Source organism: Miniopterus natalensis, chromosome 2, assembly GCF_054644295.1.
Source record: "Miniopterus natalensis isolate mMinNat1 chromosome 2, mMinNat1.hap1, whole genome shotgun sequence".
Classification (NCBI taxonomy): domain Eukaryota; kingdom Metazoa; phylum Chordata; class Mammalia; order Chiroptera; family Miniopteridae; genus Miniopterus; species Miniopterus natalensis.
In genome coordinates, this window is record NC_142082.1 from 20,856,688 (window position 1) to 20,884,613 (window position 27,926).

Here is a 27,926-nt window from a genome sequence, read left to right on the forward strand (position 1 = left end):
GCCATATTTAGTAAGAGACAGAAACATATTCAGATTTGCTCATTATAAGTTAATGACCCTTAAGTGGTAGAAGGAAAAAGAATAGGAAATACAAACAAGCATGAATGCTGCCCCAGCTAATGGGTAAAATGTTTCTGCGGAATGTTTGGATAAGTGACAAAAACAGATTTGAAATGTTTTTCTTTATTATGTAAAATAGATTTGTTACATATTGGTAGAAAATGGTTCAAAATAAAAATGATTCCATTTTAATCAAACCTTGTCAAATGTATTCAAATTTATTTTTCTTTTTTTTAGGAGAATCATAAAATGTCTAATTGATAAGATCTGATATATTCTGATATTAGTGCCCTTATAGAGCAAAAACATACATTCTTAAAAAAATTTTTTTTGTTATTTTTAAGTTGGTTGTATGAAAATAATGTTAAAATAGATATTTAGGTTTAGTTAGGTCTCAAAGAAAAGAATCAGTCATATTGACTGTTTGGCTTAATATGGTTAAACTTTTAAATATCTCTATGTTTTATTTATATATAATGTTTCAACTAGTGAACATTGGTTATAATCTCTCATTAATTTAGCCCAGAGTTTAGAGATGGTTTATTGGTAATGTCGTTAGCCTAAGGAGTCAGGAAACCCTTTAGATTGTTTTTATTTCTTCATTTCTTCATTTTGATTGTTTTTAAACTCCACCTTTGGTGAAGTGCTTGAAAATATTTTTGCATTAAAATGAATAAAAATATTGAGAAAAAAATCCATTTTAAATTTTGTACTAATTTAGAGAAAATGAAGACTTCAATGTTTTTTCATTATTTTTCATTTCACACTCTTATTCCATTTATCACTGAAATGTATCTTTTAGATTTATAAAATTGAAATTCTGACGAATGTCTAACTGCCTCAGTTTTTGGTTCAGAGGAAATATTTGGATTTTTATCTTCATTGTGAAAGATTATAGAATTTTTTCCCCCTGAAATTACTTTGGTGATAGTGATTTTCCTCTCTTGCTTTTCAGTATGACATGATGGGAAGAAATCAGACTGCAGTGAGAGAAGAGATGATTCGTTTAGCAAACTACTTGGATAGTGTAAGTTGTATTTTCTATCATTTGGAATTATTTATCATATCCTTTCACAGTCCCAGAACAGAATTTAACTATTGTCTCATTTTGAGCTCTGATTATCTTGGGGCCTAAATGAGTCAATCTTTCAGGGGTCTGTTTTTTAACTATTTTTATGTTTGAAAGAAAAGTGTAATTGTGGAAAGACTTTGGGACAAACAAGAGATTTCATATTAGCATCTACTTTTATCTTTAGAGTAGATAGGCTAAGGAAAACATAATATGACAGTATTGGGTGTGTGTGTGTGTGTGTGTGTGTGTGTGTGTGTGTGTGTGTGTGTGTGAGAGAGAGAGAGAGAGAGAGAGAGAGAGAGAGAGAGAGAGAGAGAGAGAGAGAGAGAATGTGGTTTGAGATTTTTGGAGTTCATTCATCCGGTGGGAGATATTGAAAAATTAGATACATGTTATCATAAGAGAATTTCATCTATAAGATGTTTCCCTGATGAATACCAAGCCTAATAATAATGAAGATGATGATGATGATAGCATTCTGTTGAGCATTTATAATGCTCTTGAGGCTGAGTTGAGTGTTTTACATTTATGAACTTATTTATTCCTCTATTTCTATGAAATAGATATGAGCTCTATAATCATTTATCTGAAATCTTTGGGGTATGTGTAATTCAAATTTTATATGAGAGTTTAGAAAGGTGCCAACCGATGGTTGTTGGCACCAATTTAACGCTGACAGGAATCTCCAATTTTGAGGTGCAGTGAAGAAGGAAACTTTATTCAATGCAAACAGCTCAGTTGCCATAGCACAGCTGTGAGAACAGCATGGCTTTGGAACAGCTAAGTACTGTTACAGCTAACTTATGAAGCAGCATGGCTGTGAGGTGGCCACGAGATGAGGCCCCTCTGCAGCCAGACAGCTGTGCTCTGTCTCACCCCACTTTGCTCTGGTCTGCTCTGCTTCGGTGTGATGTCTTTGGTGTTTCAGCTCCAGTGAGGAAACACGATCTTCAGTCTTCTGTAGAAAGAAAGGGAAAGTGTACTCTCTGAGCAAGAGGGGAGCTAACTTAATAAACACAAGTTCCTGTCCCTGGTCCCTGATTGGTCCATCCTTACGTAAATGAGGACTTGAAATTTTTGCTGTTTGATTGGCCCTCTGATTGGTCTGTGAAGATGCTGATGGGCATACAGCTGCATAGTTCTGACTGGTGGGAAAAACCTTAGTCCTGTAGGTTGGAATTCCAGGAACTCCTTTATAAGCGCTGGCTCAGATGGCAGGAGCACAGTGCAGGCACGCAGTTTAGTGCGGGCTTCTCCATGAAATGAGGTTTGAATGAGAGGCCCCTGTTTAGGAACAGCTTCTAGGCTTTGCTTTTAAATTTGAGCCCAGTTAGCCAGTAGGAGCCTTTCTTAGTAGGTACTTTCTTTCTCATGGTCCACAAAGGTAATATGGTTCACTATGTATTATATAACACTTCCCACAGGGTCTTGGGGTAGCATAATGTAATCAAATTCATTGGTATTTCTGTAGTGAAATGTATGACTCTTTCCATTAATCGAGATAAATGCAGACTATAAACAGGCTTGCATTAGTTTAGGGCAAGTTTTGGAATTAATTTACTAAAAACTTTAAATTTCCAGTTTGTCAGATTTTGGAATGGAAAATAAAGAGGATTTTGGCTTATATTACTTTTATTTTATGGATGAGGAAGCTGAGACTCTTGAGAGGGAATCTCATTTTATTGAAGGAAATACATTTTTTTGGCAGGGAGGAGTCCTGTTTTTACTTTTTAAAATTTTAATCCTCACCTGAGAATGTTTTTATTGACTTGAGAGGGGGGTGTGGAAAGGCGAGAGAGAGAAACATTGATGTGAGAGAGAAACATCAATCAGTTGCCTCCCATATGCACACTGACCGAGGGTCAAACCAGCAAACTGGGTATGTGCCCTGACCTGAAATTGAACCCACTACCTTCTGGTGTACAGGATGTCATTCCAACCAACAGCCACACTGGACTGGTCCGGGTGACGAGTACCTTTTTTAATTTAAGTAGCTATGATACTTCTTTGTAAGCTAAAAGATATTCTTTAATATATTTTTATACTTTTGTTTTCTTCCTAGATGTATATTATGTTAAATATTCGAGTTGTGCTAGTTGGACTGGAGATTTGGACAAATGGAAACCTGATCAGCATAATGGGAGGTGCTGGTGATGTGTTGGGGAACTTTGTACAGTGGCGGGAAAAGTTTCTTATAACACGTCGGAGACATGACAGTGCACAGCTAGTTCTGTAAGTGATTTTTAAAAAAAATCCTCACCCCAGGAAATGCTCATTGCTTTTAGAGAGAGGGGAAGGGAGAGACACAGAGAGAGAGAGAAACATTGATGTATGTGAGGAGAGAACATTGGTTGGTTGCCTTCCATGCATGTCCTGACCTGGAATCGAACCTGCAACCTTTTGGTATACAAGACGATGCTCCAGCCAACTGAGCCACACCAACCAGGGCTGGTTCTGTCAGTGACTTTTTAAAAAGTACTATTGATGAGATGGTCAGAATATTAATTTTTGTTTGTTTTCTTTTATTAAGGTAACCTTTTCTTAAGGTTTTTGAAAATTTATTTAAATAAAGAAAACTTAGTTTCATACAGTAGGACAAGTGAGAGTACAATAATGAGACCTCTCGTCTGGGTTGAATTTCTTGTCACCTTTATCCCATGTCCTTCCTCTTTCTTGGATTTAGTTTGCTCTCTCGTTTTTATATGGCATTTTTTCTAGTTTCATCTTGCATGTGAAAAAATGTATTTCAAAGTCTCAGAACAGATTTAAAAATGATCTTATTTTGACCTCTGTTCATCCTAGGGCCTAAGTAACTCAGTCTTTCAGAGGTGTGTTTTCTAGTTTGTTTTGCAACTTTTTTGATTATTTGGATGGATATAAAATTCTAGGCATTAAATCTTTTTTTAAAAATACATTTTATTGACTTCAGAGAGAGGAAGGGAGAGGGAGAAAGAGAGAGAAACATCAATGATGAGAGAGAGTCATTGATCGGCTGCCTCCCGCATGCCCCCCACTGGGGATCGAGCCTACTACCCAGGCATGTGCCCTGACCGGGAATTGAACCGCCATCTCCTGGATCATATAGGTCGATGTTCAACTGCTGAGCCATGCCGGCCAGGCTAGTCATGAAATCTTTTTCCTTCAGAATTTTGAAGGTATGAATCTGTTTTCTTTTCATTTCCAGCATTACTCTTGAGAAGCTTTAAATCATTCTGATTCCTGATCGTGTGTATGTTGTCTTTCTTAATTTCTTCTTTTTCTCTGGAAACTTATAGGATCTTTTCTTGACTCCCAGGTGTCTCAGTTTTCTTGATGATAGGCTTTGGCGTAGGTCTTTTATCACTGATGTGCTGTGTACTTGGTGGGTAATTTCAGCCTTGCAACTGATGTCCTGTAGTTTTAGGTATTTTTCTCAAATTGTTCTGTAGATGATTTCATTCTCTTTATTTTTATTCTTCATTTCTTCTGGGATTCCTTTTACTTGGCTATTGAATTTTGTGTTTATCCTCTAATTTTATTATCTTTTGTCTCCTTTCTTCCCTTTGTTTTTTTGGGTTTTTTTTACTTTTTAGGATATTTTCTTAAATTTATCTTGTAAGCTTTTTATTGAATTTTTAATTTTTAGCTATCTTATTTTTAATGTTTAATAGATATTTTTACTCCCCTGAATATTTTTTATATAATCAAGTTCTTATTTCACGGATATAATAGTTTTCCTACTCTCTTTGAAAAATTACCAATATATGTTTTTAAAATTTTCTTCTTTTATATTGCTATATATATTTATATAGCAATTTCATGGTACCGTAATAAAACTTAAACTTATATAAATCACCTGATATAAGTACATTCCAAAAACTTACAGTAAAACCTTCACTTAAAATATGTAAACCATTTTATCTTTCTTAAAAGTTTTCTGGCTTCATAGGCTGGCTATTTGCAAAAAATGTTCTTTATATAATACGTTTGCCTCTCTCAATGTTGATGGTACTTAAAACTCAAATCTTTTCAGAGGAGAAATTTCCCTTGATTTTCTTTTGTTATGTGAGTTAATTTAAAGCAAGGTATTGTGAAAATGCCACAGTGGTTTTTTATGGCCCTGTAATCACAAAGGCTTGGTCCTGACCTGTCTGTTATTTTTAGTAAAATTGCACCTGCAAGTATCCTCATACCAGTGAGTGTGCCATCTGGCTCACGCAAGGCCGAAAGGAACAGGCATCAAGCATACTCCCCATGCCTTGCCCAAGCACACCTACCAAGCTGTCCTTTCCCCTCTTTTTGGTCTCCATCTGTTGTGTTAGAGGCATTTCCCAAATGTCTGGTGATCTCTGTTTTTTTGTTTGTGCTTAAAATGGGGTACTGAAAAGCCTTTTGGAAACGTTGATAACATGAGCAGGGCTTGGGGACTTTGGAGTTCACTGTATGGTGATCTGGCTGAAGTGTTTTCTTGGAAATCCCCTTATGCCAGCATCTCGAGTCCTTTTCTCCTGGATGGTTAGATGGCCCAGAGAAGGATTTATTCATTCACTTGAAAGATATTTGTTAGGTCTATAACCTAGGCACTGGGGCATAGCAGTGAACGTAACAGACAAAACTTCTTGCTTTTCATGGAGTCCATGTTATGGTGGAGGTGATTGGCCATAAATGAGATAAAGAAGTATATATATATAATATGTTAAATAAAGATAAGTGGTAGGGAAGAAAAAGTATTGGAGAAGTAAAGTTGAAATTTTAGGTAACATGGCAAAAGAAGGTCTCATTGAGAAGACGACTTTTGAGTAAAGACCTGAAGGAGGTGAGGGAGTGAGTTAGGGGTATATTTTGGGAAGAGAGTTCCAGGCAGAGGGACTAGGTCCTAAGGTACAAGTGAGGAACCATATGGAGGCCACTGTGACCTTTCTGTTCCCTGTGTCCCCTGCCCTGCAGTCTCCATGTGCACATGTTCATTGAGTTTCTTACCTCTCACTAGAATTTTTGAATAAATAAATATAATGCTTTTTAGGGATATTTTTTATTAGAAGGTAGAAAAAATTTGGTTTGGTATCTAAAATGTATCTTCATTTTTCTAAAAGTGAATTTGTAATATTAATCTCATTCTCTTATAATAAAAGAGAGAAGACTTTATTGTATTCTAACTTTAAAATGCTATTTCACTTTGCCATTTCTTCCAGTTTTTGTAGGTTCTATCAGTCCAGTTTAAGATCACCTACAGATATAGGAGCAATGTGTTTCTTTTTCCCCCAAGCACTTTTTATGACTTTCACCTTTTCTTTTCATTTAGGAAGAAAGGTTTTGGTGGGACCGCGGGAATGGCATTTGTGGGAACAGTGTGTTCAAGGAGCCACGCAGGCGGGATTAATGTGGTATATTTTGTTCTTGATGTTCGCCTTTGGCCATCTTCATTAGCAGAGTATCAAGCATTTATTGACTTTCTACTTCATCCCTAGTCCTTAAAGCTATATTTTGGGTATTAAGAGGGACAATGTAGAAATGGCAGATGGGTTGTTTCTCTAGAGACTGGATTAAGTATTTTAATATTTATTATGTGTTTGTTAGCTCCTCACTTTTTATGGACGAGGAAATACTCTATTTAAGAAAATTAAAATAGAACCAGAATAATATATTGGTACTGAAGTATTTGATCTGTTGCTTAAAAGGTCTGTCTTCATCATCAGTGTTGAGTCACACGAGTTTCTTATTAGACTGAAATGTACAGGGACTGATGTTGGATGCTTGATTTATCATATAGGCCGTCAACATTGTAGTGATAAATTTCCTTTTGAGAAAAAAATAACCTTAGAAACAAAATGTATTCTTTTTGCTCAGAAACCTAATTAATACCTTCTTGTATTTGAACAGTTTGGGCAAATTACGGTGGAGACATTTGCATCCATTGTGGCTCATGAGTTGGGTCATAACCTTGGAATGAATCATGATGATGGGAGAAATTGTATTTGTGGAGCAAAGAGCTGCATCATGAATTCAGGAGCGTCGTGAGTAATTGAATTCTTTCTTATTATTTTTAATATGGTTTTTAGATCAGCGTTTCTTAAACTCTCTGGGTTATACTCACGTCCATGTTGAAAAAATAGGAAAAAATATTCCTGGCCCCCCTGAAATTAATTACATGATTCACCAGTGACAAGTCTGTTCTTTAATTGAATAAATAATTCCATAGAGCTTTCAGCAAGAAACATTTATGTAGGCACAAGTATGTAGCTACACTCTTCTTTAAACCAATTGACAGACCAAAAGATATAAGAACATGGAAAAATTTACACCTGTATTAGAAATTAGGGAAGGGTTTCTGCTAGATTCAGTGCAGGTTGGAATAGAGATTGAAGGACTGTATGAAGAATTTACTCATAAACCCCTGGAGAAAGCACTGCATTGTCACTGTAAGTAGAAGAAATCCTGACATAGTCCTTCTAACATCTCCAATTTTGTAGATAAAGGTGGGAGGCAAGACAGAGAAGGAGAAAGAAGAGTTAACAGTTACTGAACTCTTTGTATATCAGGCACTGTTCTAAGCACTTAAAAGGTATTAATCACTTAATACTCAACAACCTAATGAGATGTAGGTGCTTTGTTATCTCTGCTGATGAGGAAACAGGTCATACATCTAAGGAAGTGGTGAAGCTGAGATTTGAAATCAGGAAGTCTGAGTCCCGTGCCTGTGAACCCCTTCCTTTGCCATGGTTCAAAAATAATTGCAGTTGAGGCTCTAAGAGTGAAAAGGAACCATTGAATTCTTGGGCTTCCTTTTGATGCAGGGTTGTCATGAGGTACAAGGTTCCATCCTAATTTAGTAGGCAGTTGTGCTAAGCAGAGAGCTGGACGTAACCACAGTGCGTATGTGGAATAGAAGCTGAGCCAGAGGAAAAATTAGATATGAAAGATGTTCACTGTTAAGAAACACAGATGAAGATGTCATGTGGGGAATACCCACGGCTCCAAGGATTTACTCCTTTTCCTAGTTTCCTCAGCACCTGGGGCACCGAAAGTATAAAAACTGTTAGCCAGCGCTTTATCTTTAGATGTGAGAATATCATTATAATTGCATCCTGGTATAAAGGCAGGATTTACTGCAGAATTTATCTGTTTTTGAGCAAATACTAGGCTGAAAAATAGGTATGGAAGAATTAGAATAGCACTTATGAAAAAACTATACTAAAAGAAATGTAGTTATATTCACAAGGAAAGTCATGCTTGTAAAAGATTTTCTGTAGGAAAGAGAAGTAAATTTAGTGTTTGCTTTATCTGGCAGTGAAGTTGAGGAAGACATAGATTCAGGGAATAAGAAATAAATAATTAACAACAAGATAAAACAGAGTAATGAAAGGAGTGTTCAGAGGAAGGAATGTCATGATACAGTGCTATAGTGGAATTTAAAATGGTATGAAGCAGTGAAGAGTGGACCTATACTTCATTCACTCATCAAATATTTGTTGAGCACTATGTGCCAGCCTTTGTTTTAGGCACTCGGAATATCTCAGTGAATTAGATAAAGACTTGTCCTTTATACAGTTTACATTTTAATGGGGGAAGACAAAGGCTTAACATAATAAATACATCAATAATAGGCCACAAACCACTGTAATTATATACAGGAAACATACCTGCAGCAAAGAGACTCAAAATAAGGCAAAAATGATTACTTTTTATTTGTGAGATATGTAATCATTAACAAACATTTGTCATAGTTGTTTATTTTATATTATTAAAATATATAATATGAAAAGCACCTTAAGGGAAAATGGTCCCATATTTAGAGAAAATTTTAAAATCTCTTTCTTAATCATTGACAGATTACATAAACGAAACACATATAATATGTAAGCAAAAGTCTGGAGGAAGCTTTTTTTGAAAAATTAAAAGTTTATTTGGATAATGATTTGCAGACCAGGAAACGTAGCTAGCCCTCAGTATGAACCAAAAATATTTTCCAAAATGGGTGGGATAAGGCAAGGCTTATAAAGACAAAAATTGTAAGGAGCTGGCGATCAAAGATGGGTTGCCAGGGGAACAAGACTGTAGACTTGCATTGTTTGTTTTCTGATTGGTCAGGGCAACTGTACTTTCAATGGTTAGCTGACTCAGTGGTCAAGTAAGTGGGGTTTGAGATGAGAACAATAGGTAATATATGATTAAGCATTTATGAACATCCTAGTTTCTACCCAGGCCTATAGTCCAAAAAGGCTGTTTTCTGTCTTTCTTTTTTTTTTTTTTGTTAATCCTCACCTGAGGATATTTTTTCCATTGATTTTTTTAAGAGAAAATGGAAGGGAGGGGGAGAGACAAAGAAAAAGAAACATTGACATGAGAAAGACACATCAGTTGGTTGCCTCCTGAACGGGGGATAGAGCCTGCAACAGAGGTAAGTGCCCTTGGCTGGAATTGAACCCCCAACCCTTTAGTCCACTGGCCGACCCTCTAACCACTGAGCAAAACTCGCCAGGGCTGTTTTCTGATCACACAATTACAGTACAGGGAGTATTATTTAGCAGTGATGCAAGGAGTATGGTTTAGCAAACAATACAATCAACACAAGGAGTGCTGCTTGCTCTGTGGGTGGTTTCAGAGTTATGCTTTGAAAGCAGCTTCAGAGCTCAAGCTGCAAAAATCCAAATATTGGGCTGCAAATTATGGTGTTAAAGTTCTGATAAGTCCTCAAGATTATAGAGATTTAATAAATATTAGTATGGTTGATTTAATAGATAAAACTGTAACTATGCAGAAACAGAACATAAACCTTCATTTCAGGTGTCCCGTTGACCATATATTGTCCCAAAAACAGACATAATTTCCAAAAAGCAGAAACAGGGCAGGTCTCATTCTTTGACCAGAGATTGATAAAACTAGATATTAATAACAAAACTCTCTAAATGAGTTGATAATTTTAAAACGCTCTCGTAAGTAAACCTTGTGTCAAAGAAGATACCTGAAGTCCAAAGTTATTATAAAGTATTTGGAAGGTAATGGTATTGTGAGTATTACATTTAAAATTTACTGCATATTCAAACAAACATGAATATAAGATGATATCAAATATCAGGTGATCTACCATTTTCCCTAGAGAAGAGCTGCAAAGAAGTTTTTTTTGGCTAACTTAAAAATATAACCTTGTAGGGATATAGAAGACATAAAGAGAGGGAATGTAATTGGCCCTTGGAGAGAGAAATGGTAGCTATAGGAGAGACTGACCCTGTAGGAGTTGAAATAGAGGGAAACTGCCAACATAGGGTGACCTGATGGAGAGGGATCCAGAGAAGTTAATCGGCCTTATTCTCCTACCGACTTCTTGCCTCTGCCAGTGCCTCTTATTGGCTGTGTTTAATTGGCTACAGTCCATATAAGTCAATCCCCACTAAGCGTGGAGCACAGTGGAGACAGATGGGGATAAGATTTGCCAGTCCTATTACTTTATCTTGTTTTGGAAGTTTCAGTTCTTGCATTGAATAAGGAAAAGATTTAGGAATAAATATTTGAAAAGGGGAGCAGCTCAAATGATATGATTGTCTAGTTTTGAACAGCAAGGGAATCAATTAAATAGTATTAGAAATATAGTTATAAATATATAAAATAAACAGATTCCCAATAAACCAGTTATAACCATTTTGAGAAATGTGAGGGATAAAACCTGTTTTATTTGTTCAAAATTCAAGGTATCTCAGCATCCACTTAATAGGAAATATGTAGGACTTGTTAAAGAACACAACAGAAGTTTACTGACAGAATATGTAATTTTGGTAAAGGCAGTGTTCTTTTATGAGATGACTAAATATTGGAAATATATCTGTCTTCTTCAGGTAAATTCTTAAATTTAATGCAATTTCTATCAAATTCCAGATATTTATATGTTCCTTTCATTCTGGAAGTTGACAAAAACAATTTAAAGTCAATTTGGAAGAATAATTTTGTGACAATAGTGAAGATAATATTGAAAGAGAAGACTCCTGAAGAAGGTGTTTCATACTAGGTGTTAAGATGTTTTGGGATTGCACAATATTAAAGCAAATGCATAATCATATCAATGAATTCATAGTCGAAAACTACGAATTAGTAAAGTGACATTTTTAAAGACAAGATTGAGTAGCAAGGTAGTATGTGAGCTTCTACATATTTTATTGATCTTGTAATAATAGTTTTAAGTTAGTGTAGTAAGTTAAAATTAACAAGGACAAAAAAGAAGAATGTCCTGTTTATACTTTACTTATCTTCTGGGGCAGAGAGATAGCTTGTAAGTATTAGATAAGTGTAAGCATTTACTGTTTGCAAATGTTTACCACTTGAGCTTCTTTCTTTATTTGTTCTTTTGTATATGAAACAGAAATATGTTGGGCTTACAGGGTTGAAATGGGGCATGGCTCAAGCATGGTATTAAGTTAGAAGGTATTAAAGAGACAGTTGGGACTAGGTGAAATTGTGCAAGGAATGAAATATCAGAATTTCATTGCTCTAGGGGTTAGTACAGAATCACTTTAGAAACGGTTGGCTAACATTGGGTCCGTAGCAAACACAGAGATTCTTTGAGGCTGTGGTCTGAGGCTGTACATGTAATGGCTTGGTCTAAAAAGACTTCTAATGAAGGCACATTAATTTCTATATCTAGAAATACTAAGTTTTGGAGAGTGAGAGGTTTTCTACCTTCCAAAAAAGAGCATAAGTGAGACTTTCACTACTGAATGAAGGGGAACCTGCTTCTCTTAAGGAAAATGTAAACTGTCCTGGAGAGTACCTTGCACTAACTCCCACTTTGAACAGGGACAGACTAGGCATAGTACAGATAGTGTTGGATCGACAATTTAAGATTTGGTGGGCCTCATTAGATGGATGGCTCTTGACTATTCCTAGATGAAATGGACTTACTTGCTCCACCAGTTAGCAATACATTTCTTAGATTTATTAATGGTGGTGTTTTCTGTTGCATAGTCTTGTGTGTATGTGTTTTGTTTGTTTGTTAATCAGAGAAAGCCTGCTCTGCACCCTAAGTTTGCCTCTTACTCTGTGACCTTTATCTTTGATTCTGTTTTCTTATTGATGATTGCTTCCAATCAAAGCTATGACCCATGCCAGCTTTCTGATCTCTGACACCCCCATCAGGTTGAGCAAAGCCATCTTTTTATTTTTCTAAAGGATTTCTCAGTCCGAAAACCCTTCTGGTTTACTCGACTCCACTGAACCTAGCTGCAGGAAGGGAAGCACCATGGATAACTCTTGCTGAGTCTTATTCTGGTACAACTTGTGATATATGAAAACATTTTTATAGTGAAAAATAAAACTTACAGAGAATCTAGCTAAACAGATGTAGAGCTGAATACATTTTTATAAAGTGAACACTTGTGTAGCCACCCAAGGCCAGTCACGTAGCAGTTCTCAGAAATCCCTTTTGTGATTTTCCCTTTCATACCTTTGCCCCTAAAGTTAACCATTACCCTGATTTTTATGATAACAATTTCCTTGCTTTTCTTTACAGTTTTGCCACTTGTGTATTCCTAATTACTTTAGTTTTTGAGCTCTAATTATAGAATAGATTAGAGTTAATAAACAGAATTACAGTAGTCCCCCTTATCTGCAGTTTCTCTTTCTGTGGTTTTGCTTTCTGCTGTTTCAGTTACCCAAAGTCAACGACGGTGCAAAAATATTAAATAGAAAATTCTAGAAATAAACAATTCATAAGTTTTAAATTTTCACTGTTCTGAGTAACTTGATGAAATCTCACACTATCCTGTTCCATCCTGCCTGGGATGTGAATCATCCCTTTGCCCAGCGTATCCACTTCATCTCATCACGTAGGCGTTGTATCATCTCACATCATCATGAGAAGGGTGAGTGCAGTGCAATAAGATATTTTGAGAGAAAGGAAGACCACATTCACATAGCTTTTATTACAGCATATTGGTATAACTGTTCCATTTTATTATTAGTTATTGTTTTTAATCTCTTATTGTGCTTAATTTAGAAATTAAACATCATAGGTATGTATGTGTAGGAAAAAATTTAGTATACGTGGAGTTCAGAACTATTCAGTTTCAGGCACCTACTGGGGGTCTTGAAATGATAAGGGGGGACTACCGTGTACAGTATGTTTCCTGTTGATGTGGCTTTTTAAAGTTGTCATTGTGTTTGTGATGTTTCTGCATTCTGATGTAGGTAGCTGCAGTACATTTTCATTTTTGTTGCTTCCATCTTTCTTTGGTTTGATGGTTGCCACCTGGGATTTTAATTTCCCTGTACTTTTGAGTTGCACCTGAGGAAAAAAAACGTAAAAGGGAGGAGTTGTGGGGCACTGTCCATCATAACTGCTGAAATCAAAGGTGGGTGGAAGAGATGTGCCATGGGGTACAATAAGTGCCTACTACCTACCTCACCAACAATTGATATTATCCACTTTAAACTTCAGTAATAAGTTGGGTATGTAGTGGCATTTTATTGTGCTTTTACTTTGCATTTTCCTGGTTACCCATGAGATTAGATTAGGTCAGATTGCCTATTCATATTTATGGGCCATTGGATTTTTGCGTGTGTGTGAAGACACTGGTCAGTTTCTCCCCAGTTGTTGTTATTATTATTTTTTGTTAATCTTTACCCAAGGATATTTTTCCCATTGATTTAGAGAGAGTAGAAGGGAGTGAAGGAAGGGGGATGGGAGGGTAGTAAAGGGTAAAGGGGGCCAAATATATGGACATGAAAGATGATTTGACTTTGGGTGGTAGGCACACAATCCAATATACAGATATGTATCATAAAAATGTATACTTGAAACATATATGATCCTATTAACCAATGTCACTCCAATAAATTTAATAAAAAGATAAAGTAAAATTGGAAAAAATAAAGTGTTTTGGCTCTTTGTGGCTTTCTATGCAAATTTTAAAATTAGCTTATCAAGTTCCACAAAAAAGTCTTTTTGGGGATTTGATTGGTTTTCTATTAAATCTCTAGATTAGTTTGGTGAAAAATTAACATATTTTCAGTATGGAGTCTTCAAGTCCATGATCCTCTTTAATTCTCCTTATTAAAGTATATATTTATTTTCTGCCCTGCTGGGTGGCTCATTTGTTTGGAGCCTAGTCCCATACACCAAAAGGTTGTGGGTTTGATTTTGGCTCAGGGTACCTGCCTAGGCTCCAGGTTCAATCCCTAGTCAGGGCGAGTATGGGAGGCAACTGGTCAATGTTTCTCTCTCACACTCTGTTGCTCTCCCTCTTCCCCCCTTTCTCTCTCTCTAAAATCAATAAACATATCCTTGGGTAAGGATTAAAAATATATATATTTTTTCTCTATAGAGATTTAAATTTCTTTTGTTAGTGTTATTCCTATACTTTATATTTTCAAATGCTATTGTAAATAATCTTTTGAAAATTCATTTTCTAATTCTTTATATAAAGATAAAATTGGCTTTGTATGTTTATTTTGTATCTAGAAGTCTTATTGCACTCTTATATTCGTTTAGAAATGGTGGATTTGTATAGATTACAATTAGAGACTCAAGTGTAGGAATACACATATGTCTTCAAAATTCCTGTGGCTATTGGCTGATTAATATACTCTTATAGAAAACATTACTGATTATGTCCTACATGGCAGGCACTATACTAACCACATAAAGGTCAACAATAGGAGATAAAAAGAAATTATAAACCTCTGTTTAACTGAAGTCATCTTTGTCAAACAATTATTACTTACTCGTTTCACATTTCCACTTGATGTCTGTTAGACTCAAATTCCTGTTTGTCTCTCCTAACACCTGCTCCACCCACAGTCTTCCCCATGTCAGTAATGATAACTTTTTCCTACTAGCAGTTCAGGACAAAAATCTGAGCTGCTGTTTTTGTCACATTTTTCTTAATGGCTGTTTCTTTAAAAGATATAAATAATCCAAACACTTCTTACTGCTTCCACTGCTGTTGCGCTGGTCTGTCATCACCTGTTAAGTGGGATTCTGCAGTAGCCTTCTGCATGGTCTTCCTGGTTAACACAGTAACCATGGTGACCCGATTCAGATCAAGTCGCTCCTGCCCAACACTTTCCATTGTGTCAGTCTCTCCCTTCTCCCTCTCCCCAGTCTCTTTTTTCCCTCATAGTAAAAAGTCAGTTTCTTACAATGACCTATTCCCACTTGTGCTGATGGGTTGCACATTACTTACTCTTTCACTGACTCACTCCACTCCAACCCTTCTGGCTTCTTTATGTTCCCTTGAGCATGCCAGGTGGGCTTCTACCTTAGCATTTTTGTACTTGCTATACCTTCTCCCTGTCATATTTCCCTGCCCCAGATAGCCAGTTTCAATTCAGTCGTCGCAATGTTGGAAATGCCTGTCCTGACTACTCTTAAAAATTGCAGTTGCTTCTCCCCCTATACAGGTCATCCCCTTCACCTCTTCACTTTTCTCCCCAATGGCACTTATCTTCTAATACACTATCGAATTTACTTATTATGTTTATGGTCTCACTCACTAGAATGTCACCTTCACAGAGTGGGGATTTATGTCCACTTTATGTACTGTTTTTTTTATCCCTTAACTGAGAAGAGTGCCTTGAACATAAGAGATGTTTAACAAATACAGGGGTGAGCAAAAGTAGGTTTACAGTTGTGAGTACATGAAACACAGAGTTTATTCTTGTATTATTATTTATTATTGTATTATTTATTTGTATTACAACTGTAAACCTACTTTTGCCCATCCCTGTATTTGTTGAATGAATGATATTGTACAAAAAGACTCCTCACATTATTCTTAAACAGAGAGTAGCAAGAAAAAGAATAATATGGAAAACAAGTAGTGTTATTGTAAAAAATCTTGTGCCATGCCTTTTCTTTCTGTGTGAGTCAAAATATTGTCTCTTCCTTTTTTAATAGACAATTGACCATTTACGTTCCTTCTCTGCCAGTCATTCTGTTAAAATCCCTCAACTTCCCACATTCAAAGACCTTCTGTTAAGGAGTAGTTAACAGTACCAAAATGTTCTAGGCAGACTGCCTTCCATTCCCATGAGCCTAGAGCCAGGTCTATCTACTTCCCTGGAGATTTTGGGGCAGTTAGCAAAGAAGAGTGTAAACTGTATACCCAGGGGACGAAGTTTCACAGAAAGGCTCTGTTTCTTAGATTCCTGGAATGTACAAAGACTCAACATAGATAGGAATGCTTCCCCCCAAACTATAATGCAACAGTTTTTATTCACACTGCTACTTTTGGCAACATTGCTCAAACTGATGAAAAAGAGATTCTTTCAGGGCACCAAATTCCCCTGATAAAATTTTAGGGTGACTTGAGTTTCTCAGAGATTCTTGTTGTATATATGGGTGTTTTCCCCACTAGTCTTCAAAAGTAAAAATAGCCAGTGAGATTATATGAAAATATTTTATAGTTATTGAGTAAAACAATAATTAAAAACCCCTCAAAATGTAGAACACATCAAAATTGCTTTTGTTTAAATCTCACATAGACAGCTCAAGTTGGACAGTTTCTAGAAGCCCATCTAGCCTTCAGAGTATGAGCCATTGTTCTCAAGATTTATCCTAAAAGGCATTTAAACCTCAAACTGTAGCTGAAATTCTGCACTGTGCATTCTGCTTCTTGACTGCTGTAGTGCATCCTAGACAGTGATAGTGAGGGGAACATGTGAATGTTATCCTGCAGAGTGAAAAGAAGACTGGGGAGACATATAGCAACCTCCAAATATATGAAGACCTTTTATTGTAGAAGATAAAATGCAACCTAACTCTGGATAGGACTAGATAATTTTTAAGGTCTCTTCTGATGAGATTTATGATTTTGTATTTCAATGTGATTGTTTGGAAGATTTTTTCATGGAGGTATAATATATTGTAACCCAAATAGTATTATATAATAAGTGAAATAATGTTTTATATTTATTAGAAATAGATAATAATTCTCATTTCTCTCTATTTTGGTTAGCTTATTTTCTGCTGTTTTAATATTCATTTCTTGTTGGTTGAAGACATGACTTAAAAATTTTCTAAATGAATAATTGCTATGACATGAGCTTTTTTCGATGTTTATTATAGAGGTTCCAGGAACTTTAGCAGTTGCAGTGCAGAGGATTTTGAGAAGTTAACTTTAAATAAAGGAGGAAACTGCCTTCTTAATATTCCAAAGCCTGATGAAGCCTATAGTGCTCCTTTCTGTGGTAATAAATTGGTGGACCCCGGGGAAGAGTGTGACTGTGGTACTCCAAAGGTCAGTTTAATTTTTGATTTTTGCTTTGTTAAATTACCTCAAGAGTTTGCAAAAAAATAAAATAGCTTGCTGTGTGCAACTCTGGCGTGAGAGCTAGAGTAAAATTTAGTGGCAAAAAGAGGATTGGCATTTTGCTTGTGGAGACATGTTCCTGGGAATGGTCATCTTCTCCTTCCCAGAATATAACTAATGGTGTCAACTGTTTTGATGTCAAGGAAAGCACCATGTTTATTCTTGTGTATTTTTCCTAGGTTCTACCGTTTCTGTTATGGTTATTGTGTCATTTATTTGTTTTAAAGAATGAATTGATTTTTCAGTTGGCTCTGTACTTACAAGCTTTTACATGCTGGCACTGCCATTGCAGAAATATTTATTCAGTCGAACTCATTTTAATAATAAATTGAAGCTGACCCATTCTCCAGAGTCCTTCATTAGCAAAGTTGTTGGTACTAAAATTAATATTCTCTCTTCATTAACCTCTAGTTTACCTACTAATCTGTGGCTTTGTCACACCTGTTGCCTACCCGTATTGCCATAAGCCCATGCTCATCTTTATTATTATTGTTCTATATCTTAGCCATTCTCCTCTTCAAATGACCTACTCAGGCTCTTTCCTCCTAGGCCTAGCATTAAATTTTAAAGAAATTTGTTCATTTGTGTGTAAGCTTCACTAAATTCTCAGTCTTTTCCACAAGTTCTTCTTCGTCCTTACCTGACCACACCTGGCTTTGCCAGAAGACTTCACGTTCTAGAAAGGCTGTGTATATTTTATGATGAAATTGTGTTCGGTCTTTATCACACTGTTGCTTCATGTCAGGGACTTTTCATTGTTTTACATGGCATAATCCTCAATGTTTTACATGTTTAAAATCCTATAAATAGTAACCCAAACAAATTGATATTTTTTATTTTCTTATTTTCAAAGGAGGAAAATAAGATATGTTTAATAAGATATGTTTAATTTCTAAACATATGTTTAATTTCTAAATTAACATTACGCTGTTAGGATGACCAAACCCTTCTCCTTTCCAGACATTCTCAGTTCTTTATCCTTACATATTGTATGTTTTTAAAAAAAATTTATTTTTTAAAAAAGTATATTTTTATTGTTGACAGAATTACAGATGTCCCCCATTTCTCTCCTCTTTCCCCCCCTCTTCCCAGCCCCTACCTCACCCCAAGCCTTCACCACACTATTGTCTGTGTCCATAGGCTATGCGTAGAGGTATATAAATTGTTCGATAATCTCTTCCTGTCCCCCACCCCACTCCTCTGAGATATGTCAGCCTGTTCCATGTCTCCATGTCTCTAGATTTATTTTGTTGGTCAATTTATTTTGTTCATTAGATTCCATAAATAAGTGAGATCATGTGATACTTGTTTTTCTCTGGCTTATTTCACTTAGCATAATAACTCTCTAGGTCCATCCATGCTGTCTCAAAGGGTAAGAGGTCCTTTTTACAACTGCATGGTATTCCATTTTGTAAATGTACCACATCTTTTTTATCCACTCATCTACTGTTGGGCACTTGGGCTCTTTCCGGATCTTAGCTGTTGTAAATTGTGCTGCTATGAACATAGGGGTGCATATATTCTTTCTGACTGGTATTTCAAGATTCTTAAAATATATTCCTAGAAGTGGGGTCAGTGGTTCAAAAGGCAGCTCCATTTTTAGTTTTTTGAGGAACCTCCATACTGTTTCCCATAGTGGCTGCACCAGTCTGCATTCCCACCAGCAGTGTACTAGGGCTCCCTTTTCTCCACACCCTCGCCAGCGCTTGTAGTTTGTTGATTTGTTGATGGTAGACATTCTGACAGGTGTGAGGTGATACCTCATTGTGGTTTTAATTTGCATCTCTCTGATGATTAGTGATGTTGAGCATTTTTTCATGGTCTATTGGCCATCTGTATGTCCTCTTTGGAGGAGTGTTTATTCAGGTCCTTTGCCCATTTTTTAAATTGGATTGTCTTCCTTTTGTTGTTGTATGAGTTCCTTATATATTTTGGAAATTAACCCCTTATCAGATGTATCAATAGGTAATATGCTCTCCCATACAGTAGGTTCCTTTTTCATTTTGATGATGGTTTCTTTTACTGTGCAGAAGCTTTTAGTTTGATGTAGTCCCATTTGTTTATTTTTTCCTTTGTTTCTCTTGCCCTAGGATATGTATTGGTGAAAATTCTGCTAAGTGAGATGTCTGAGATTTTACTGCCTGTGTTTTCTTCTGGGATTTTTATGGTCTCACGACTTACATTTAAGTCTTTTATCCATTTGAGTTTATTCTTGTGGATGGTCTAAATTGGTAGTGTAGTTTGATCTTTCTGCATGTGCCTGTCCAATTTTCCCAGCACCATTTGTCCAAGAGACTGTCTTTACTCCATTGTATGTTCTTGTGTCCTGTTTCAAATATTAATTGACCTAATGGAGTGGGTCAATTTCTGGGTTCTCTGTTCTGTTTCATTGATCTATATGCCTGTTCTTGTGCCAGTACCAGACTGTTTTGATAACAATGGTTTTGTAATATAGTTTGATATTTTGAATTGTAGTATAGTTTGATAGTAGTATTCTTTGACTGTTTGGTAGAACTCACTTGTGATCCCTCCAATTTTATTCTTCTTTCTCAAGATTGCTGTGGCTATTTGGGGTCTTTTTTTATTCCATATGAATTTTTGGAGTATTTGTTCTAGATCTGTGAAGTATGCCATTGGTATTTTAATGGGGATTATGATGAATCTGTAGATTACTTTAGGTAGGATGGCTATTATAATGATGTTAATTCTTCTAATCCATGAACATGGTATATGCTTCCACTTCTTTGTATCTTCCTCTATTTCTTTTTCCAATGTCTTATAATTTTCCGAGTACAGGTCTTTTACTTCCTTGGTTAAGTTTATTCCTAGGTATCTTATTTTTGTTGTTACAGTAGTAAATGGGGTTGTTTTTTAGTTACTCTTATTGAGAGTTCATTATTGGTGTATAGAAATGCCATCGATTTTTAGATGTTAATTTTGTATCCTGCTCCTTTACCGAATTCATTTATTAAATCTAGTAGTTTTTTGGTGGAGTCTTTTTTGCTGTGTACAATATCGTGTGATCTGCAAATAATGATAATTTTACTTCCTCCTTTCCAATTTGGATGCCTTGATTTTTTTCTTCTTCTCTGATTGCTGTGGCTAGGATTTCCAGTATTATGTTGAATAAGAGTGGTGAAAGCAGACATCCTTGTTTTGTTCCTGTTCTTAAGGGAAATGCTTTTAGTTTTTGCCCATTGAGTATGATGTTGGCTGTAGGTTTGTCATATATGGCCTTTATTATGTTGAGGAATGATCCCTCTATTCCCACTTTGCTGAGAGTTTTTATCAAAAATGGGTACTGGATTTTGTTGAATGTTTTTTCTGCATCTATTTATATGATCATGTGATTTTTATCTTTCATTTTGTTTATGTGATGTATCACATTTATTGATTTGCGAATAAGACTTCCATCTTTAGAATAAGTCCCACTTGGTCATGGTGTATGTTCTTTTTAATGTATTGCTGGATGTGATTTGCTGACATTTTGTTCATCAGCATCTGTGTTCATCAGGGATATTGGCCTGTAATTTTCTTTCTTTGTAGAGTCTTTTTTGTTTAAAAAAATATGTTTTTAGCCTGGCTGGGAGTGGCTCAGCTCTTGAGCATTGACCTATGATCCAGGAGATCATGGTTCGATTCCCAGTCGGGGCACGTGCCTGGGTTGCAGGCTCGATCCCTGGTGGGGGCCGTGCAGGCGGCAGCCGATCAATGACTCTCTCTCATCATTGACGTTTCTGTCTCTCTCTCTCCCTCTCCCTTCTTCTCTCTGAAATCAATAAAGATATTAAAAAATACATATGTTTTTATTGATTTCAGAGAGAGGAAGGGAGAGGGAGAGATAGAAACATCAGTGATGAGATGGAGTCATTTATCTGCTGCCTTCTGCATGCCCCCTACTGGGGATCAAGCCTGCAACCTGAGCATGTGCCCTGACTGGGAATCAAACCATGACTTCCTGGTTCATAGTTCAATATTCAACCACTGAGCCACAGAGATTAGGCTCTTTGTAATGTCTTTATCTTGCTTTGGAATTAGGATAATGCTGGCTGAATAAAAAGAGCTTGAAAGTATTCCTTCCTGTTGACTTTTTTGGAATAGTTTGAGGAAGATAGGTGTTAGTTCTTTGAATGTTTGGTAGAACTCGCCTGTGAAGCCATCAGTCCAGGACTTTTGTTTGCTGGGAGTTTTTGATTACTGCTTCAGTTTCATTAGTTATCAGCCCATTCAGGTTTTCTGATTCTTTCTGATTGAGTTTTATAAGATTGTATGCTTCTAGGAATTTGTCCATTTCACCCAGGTTGTCCAGTTTGTTGACATATAGTCATTCATAGTATTTTCGTAAAATCCTTTCTGTTTCTATGATGTCAATTGTTATATCACCTCTTTCATTTCTGATTATATTTATTTGGGTCCTCTTTCTTTGTTTCTTGATGAGTGCGGCTAAAGGCTCATTGATTTGTTTGTCCTTTCAACGAACCGGCTCTTGGTTTCATTGATCATTTGTATTGTGTTTTTAGTCTCTATGCCATTTATTTCTACCCTGATCTTTATTATTTCCTTCCTTCTACTTTTTCTGAGCTTTTCTGTTAGTTCTCTTTCTAAGTCTTTAAGTTGTAATGTTAGATAGTTTATTAGAGCTTTTTCTTGTTTTTTGAGGTAGGCCTGTAATGCTATCAACTTCCCTCTCAGGACTTCTTTTGCTGTGTTCCATAGATTTTGGGTTCTTGTGTGTTCATTTCATTTGTTTCCAAGGAGTTTTTTATTTGTTCCTTGATCTCATTGGTAACCCATGCATTGTTTAATAACATCCATGTATTTGAATGTTTTTGAGGTTTTTTTTTTAATTGTACTTGTTTTTTAGTTTCATGCTACTGTGATCTGAGAAGATGCTTGATATGATTTCAATCTTCTTGAACTTGTATAGACTTGTTTTTTTGTCCTATCATGTGGTCTTTCTTTGAGAATGTTACATGTGCACTTGAGAAGAATGTATGTTCTGCTGTTTTAGGATGGAATGTTTTGTAACTATCAATTATATCCATCTGATCTAGTGTGTCATATAAGGCTGCTGTTTCCTTGTTGACATATTTTTGTGTTTTGCTTCTTCCTCTTGACTGTTTAGTTCACTGCCAAACTTATTGAAATAGTCTATATTTGCTTCTTGAGCTTTCACACTATAAAATTACTCTTTAAGAAATAAAACCCCTCTGTCTCAAATATCATAGCTTTTTTTTCTTGGCATAATAGTTTCAAATAGTAAGTACACTGAAAATTGTCCTTTCATAGCTTTATTTCCTCCATAAATTTTCTAACGTCTTTTTTCAGTGGTAATCATTTTTATAAGCTTAGTGTGTTTCTTTTCAGATTTTAGACTATACATTTATAATACATATAAACAATATGTACATTTATAAAGAATTGCGTTTGGGCATTTTATTTTTTTACATAAATGAAATCAGACTTAATATGTTATGTGCAGAGTTGTTTTTCTATTAATTTATCTTGGAGATTTTTCCATGTCATTGTATTATGTAGATATAATCTTTTAATCTGCTAATTAGTGTTCCAGTATAAAGATATCATTAATGGACACTTGCTGGCTTCAATTAGTATTTTTCTGTTGCAAACAGTATATCCTTGTACAATCCTCATGTATGTACAAGTATTTCTCTAAGATGATTACATAAAGGTAGAGTTACTGAATTGAAAATACTGTGTTATTAATTTTATTAGAGACTGCTGAATTTTATTCAAAAAGGCTGTGCCAATTTCTACTTCTACCAACAAACAGTATGTCATGGCATTCAGCGCCCTCCATAGTCTTACCAGCACAGGATAATAAATGTTTTCTTAATTTTGATGGGTGAAAAATAAGAAGATACTGTTTTCTTTATATCTTTCATTGACTGAAAAATAATCTCAAATAGGTGCTTTATCACCGAAAAGGATTTATTTGGGAAAAATAATGCGTTGCAACCCAGTGCATGCAGACATGGCTAGCCACGTGTACACTCTGGCCTGCATGCCACAGTGGAGGGGATATTTATAGAAGGGAAAAGGAAGTTAGAACCATAGAGCTTTATTATAAACATAGATTTCTTCTTAGAGGGTTCTCGGGATTACATAGAGTGTGAAAACTTCCATAAACCCTAGCTCCTGCCATATACCCCCCCAACTGATTATGTTTGCTTAAAGTTCCATCTAGTCTTTATCACTTTTCATATGCTTGTAGACCACCTACAAAATTTTCTTCTTTGAATTATTGTTTTATATCCCTCATCAGTTTTTATGTTGGATTGTTGATTCTTTTAAATCTATTTTTAGTAACTCATGTATTTTAGGGAAAGTCCTTTGTTGAATATGTTCTAATATTTCCTCTCTGTCTGTTGCTTACCATTAAGCTTTTTAAAAAATTAATCAACATTATTTCTTAAAGCAGTTTTAGGATCAAAGCAAATTTGAATGGAAAGTACCTAGAGTTCACATATACTTCCCCCATTTCCTACATCCTGCAGCATAGTGGTACATTTGTTACAATTGATGGCTCTACATTGACACAAAATTATCACCCAAAGTCTGTAGTTTACATTAGAGTTTATTCTTATTTAGCTTTTTATCTCATGTATTTTCATTATATTGAAATGTAAAACTTAAATGAAGGCAAATTTATCAATTATTTTTCTTAAGACTTTCTGAATTTTGTATTTTGACCAAGATGATCATCATAGCCTCTATAATTTCTAATAGCAATTTTTTAAATTAAAAAAAATATATATCTTTATAGATTTCAGAGAGACGAAGGGGAGGGGAAGAGAGAGAGAATCATCAATGATGAAAAAGTCATTGATCGGCGGCCTCCTGCATGTCCCCCACTGGGGATTGAGCCTGAAACCTGGGCATGTGCCCTGACTGGGAATCAAACCAGGATTTTCTCAATGGATGAGCCACACCAGCCGGGCTCTAATAGCATTTTTTTTTTTTTAAATATATCTTTATTGATTTCAGAGAGAGGAAAGGAGAGAGAGACAGAAACATCAATGATGAGAAAGTCATTGATCAGCTGCCTCCTGCACGTCCCCGACTGGGGATCTAGCCTGCAGCCCGGGCATGTTCCCTGACTGGGAATCGAACCCCGATTGCCTAGATGCTAGGTCAGTGCTCAACCGCTGAGCCACGGCTGTCCAGGCTCTAATAGCAATTCTTAATTAAAGTTTTTTAATTAGCTTTTTAATTGAGATCATGTGGACTGAGCTAGAAAATTAACTTCTATCCACTAATGATCAGTTGTTGCAAAAACCATCTAAAATAGTACTTTTTATCATCATCAGAATTCCTGTATACACAGTCTATTTCCTAATTCTCTGTTTTTTTTAATAAAGCCATTTGTCTTACAGTGCTTTTGAAAAAAAATTAACAGCTTTATTGAATTATAATTGAATATAGTGTCAAAAAACTAAGTTAGGACTTAGATAAGGAAAGGCTATTGTAATAGGGAAATCACTCTGATCTCTGAACTCTGGAAGTGTCTCAGAATCAAAGAGAAAAGGATTTTTCTTTAATACAATAAAGGTTGGGACAAGCAGAGATGCATAGAATCTTTTAAGGGGAAGCTGAGAAGCAAGGGGAAATAACCAGTGAGGATTGAGAGGCAAGTTCTGCTGTGGTCAGTTGATTTCTAGGAGAAGCTGATAAGGGGATACAAGCAGAGTTCAGGGACCTCTATGAAAGAAAGAAACCTTATTAAAGTTTGGTCAAGACAAAGCAAAGGGTAAGAAATAGGCAATTGAAGACTTGGTCAATAATAAACTACCCATGTTTAAAGCATACAAGTTGATAAACTTTAACACATTATATACACATGTGAGCTGTCACCACTATCAAGATAATGAACAGATCATCATCCCCAAAAGTTCTTCTCTACCCTTGGTAATTTCTTCTTCCCACCCCTTCTTTTTCCCCTGTTCTCCCCAGACCATCACTGATCTGTTTTCTGTCATTACACATTAGTGTGCATTTCCTAGAATATCATATAAGTGGTATGACTTTTTCGTCTAGCTTCATTCACTCAGCATAATTCTTTTAAGATTCATTCACATTGCTACTGTGTTAGTAGTTTATTCATTTTTATGGTTGTTTATCACTGAGTAGTATGGATACACTACAGTTTGTTAATTCATCTTTTGATGTATATTTAGCCTGTTTCTGTGTGTGTGTTTTTTGGCTATACACATAAAACTGCTTGAACATTCACCTACAAGTCTTTATATGAACTTCTATTTTCATTTCTCTTGGGTTAATGCTGTAAGTGAAATGACTGTGTCACTTGGTAAGTGTATATTTAACTTTTTAAGGAACTTTCAAACTGTTTTCCAAAGTGGTTGTAACATTTTACATTCCCACTATCTATGTATGGGAGTTCTAGTTCTTCCACACCCTTGCCACCACTTCATACGGTCAGTCTTTTCAGTGTTAGCTATGCTATTAGGTGTGAAGTGGTGCCTTATTGAGGCTTTAATTTGCATTCCCTAATGACTAGTGATTTCGAGCATGTTTTCATGTGCTTATTTGTCATCTGTATGTCTTTTTTGGTGACATGTTGGTTAAACTCTTTCCCATTAAAAAAATTAGGTGATTTTCTTATAGTTGAATTTGGACAATACTTATATCCTGGATACAAGTCCTTTATCAGATATATGATCTGCAAATATATTCTCCCAGTCTGTAGCTTGTCTTTTAATTACCTTAACAGTATGGTTGAGGAGTAGAAGTTTTATATTTTGATGAAGCCCATTTTATCAATTTGTGCTTTTATGGAGGTCATATTTAAGAAATCTCTGCCTGATCCAAGGTTGCAAATGTTTTCTCCTAGAAGCTTTCTAGTTTTAACTTTTACATTTAGGTCTATGATCCATTTGACTAATTTTTTGTATGGTGCAAAGTATGGATTATAGTTCATTTATTTTTAAAATTTTTGTCTTTTATTTTAATTTTTCTGTCACCATTTATCCCCTGTGCCCCCTTCTACATCCCCACCTCTCTCCCTGCAGTCACCACACTGCTGATGGGAAGATGCAAAAAGGGTACAAAGAGTTCCATGTATTTTTACCCAGTTTCCCCCAAAGGTGACATCTTACTTTAATAAGAAGTAAGAAAGCTATATTTCCTTCTTTTCCTTGCCTTCTCTTCCTTTCCCCTATCTTCTTCTCTCCCTTTCCCACTTTTCTTCCTTTCCCAAACAATTCAGACCTGAAGACATTAGTTGGAACATAGGAGAATAGTTGTTGCTGTGGGTGGGAGGTTGTGGGTTTGGGGAGCCATGGTGGCCAAAGTGGGGTGGGAGAAGCCAAGACAGATAAAAAGAAATCTACATAGGGTGAAGACCCACTCAACAGAGAAAGCAGACCCTGAGCATGAAGAGATGCATCACCCCTGCATTCATGCATTGAAGCCCTAACCCCCAGTATGACTATATATTCAGATGGGACTGTAGGGAAGTAATTAAGGTTATATGAGGTCTTAAGGGTAGGTCCCTGATCGGATGGGACTGGTGTTCTTATAAGAAGAGATTCTAGACAGCTTACTTGCTTTCTCTCTCTGAACACACACTGAAGGAAGGCCTTTTAAGAACACAGCAAGAAGTCAGCTGCTACAAGCCAGAAAGAGAGTCCTCACCTGGAAATGAATTGGCTGGAACTTTGATCCTAGATTTCTAGCCTCCAGAACTGTGACATAATACATTCCTTTTGCTTCGGCCATCATCTGTGGTGTCTTGTTCTGGCAGTACCAGCAGACTAAGACACATGCGCTCTATGATTTCAGTCCTTTTGATAAATGTTGAGACCTAGAGACCTAGCAGTTGTAGCTAAAGAGTCCCTGTCAACTCCAGAAAGATAACGACTGATTCCAGAGATTAACTGCTATTGCTAGGTTAGAAAGAAATAGATTTTAGGTCTAAGATAAGGATTATATTAGTGAATATTAATGTGAATAACTCATTTCTTTATTGACAGTCATTTTCTCTTCACAGGAATGTGAATTGGACCCTTGTTGTGAAGGAAGTACTTGTAAACTTAAATCATCTGCTGAGTGTGCATATGGCGATTGTTGTAAAGCTTGTTTGGTAAGAAAGTCCTCCCTATTTTGAAAAAAAAAATAGAAAAAGGAAAAATATTATAATTCAGAATTTGTTTTACCTGTAAGAGAGCACTATTTTTATTACATGGTTACATGAAAAATTTTATGCCACTTGTTTGCAATTTTTTATCACTTTCTTTTTATCACAGTCTAATGAGATTTTTTCCTAAGTAAAAACATTTTTTTAAAGAGTAATCTATGTGTATTAAAAATTCAACAGTACTAAGGTATAGAAAGCAGACAGTGAAAGACTTTATCTTTTTTTGTTGTTGCTGTTAATTCTCCCCCAAGGGTATGCTTTCCATTGATTTTTTAAAAAATTATTTTTCTAAAAATTTATCTTTATTGTTGAAAGTATGACAGCTGTCCCATTTCCCCCC

The 27,926-nt window shown here is 35.8% G+C and overlaps 1 protein-coding gene across 1 annotated transcript in view; it reads left to right on the forward strand.

Moving 5' to 3' along the window:
* The window catches only part of ADAM9 (ADAM metallopeptidase domain 9), a 101,591-nt gene that overhangs the window by 28,635 nt on the left and 45,030 nt on the right, over positions 1-27,926 (forward strand). Inside the window, exons 8-13 of the mRNA XM_016210327.2 lie at positions 1,016-1,087; positions 3,195-3,364; positions 6,414-6,495; positions 6,992-7,125; positions 17,166-17,337; positions 27,440-27,532. Coding sequence (XP_016065813.1) covers positions 1,016-1,087; positions 3,195-3,364; positions 6,414-6,495; positions 6,992-7,125; positions 17,166-17,337; positions 27,440-27,532 — 723 coding nt within the window. The remainder of the gene's footprint in view (positions 1-1,015; positions 1,088-3,194; positions 3,365-6,413; positions 6,496-6,991; positions 7,126-17,165; positions 17,338-27,439; positions 27,533-27,926) is intronic.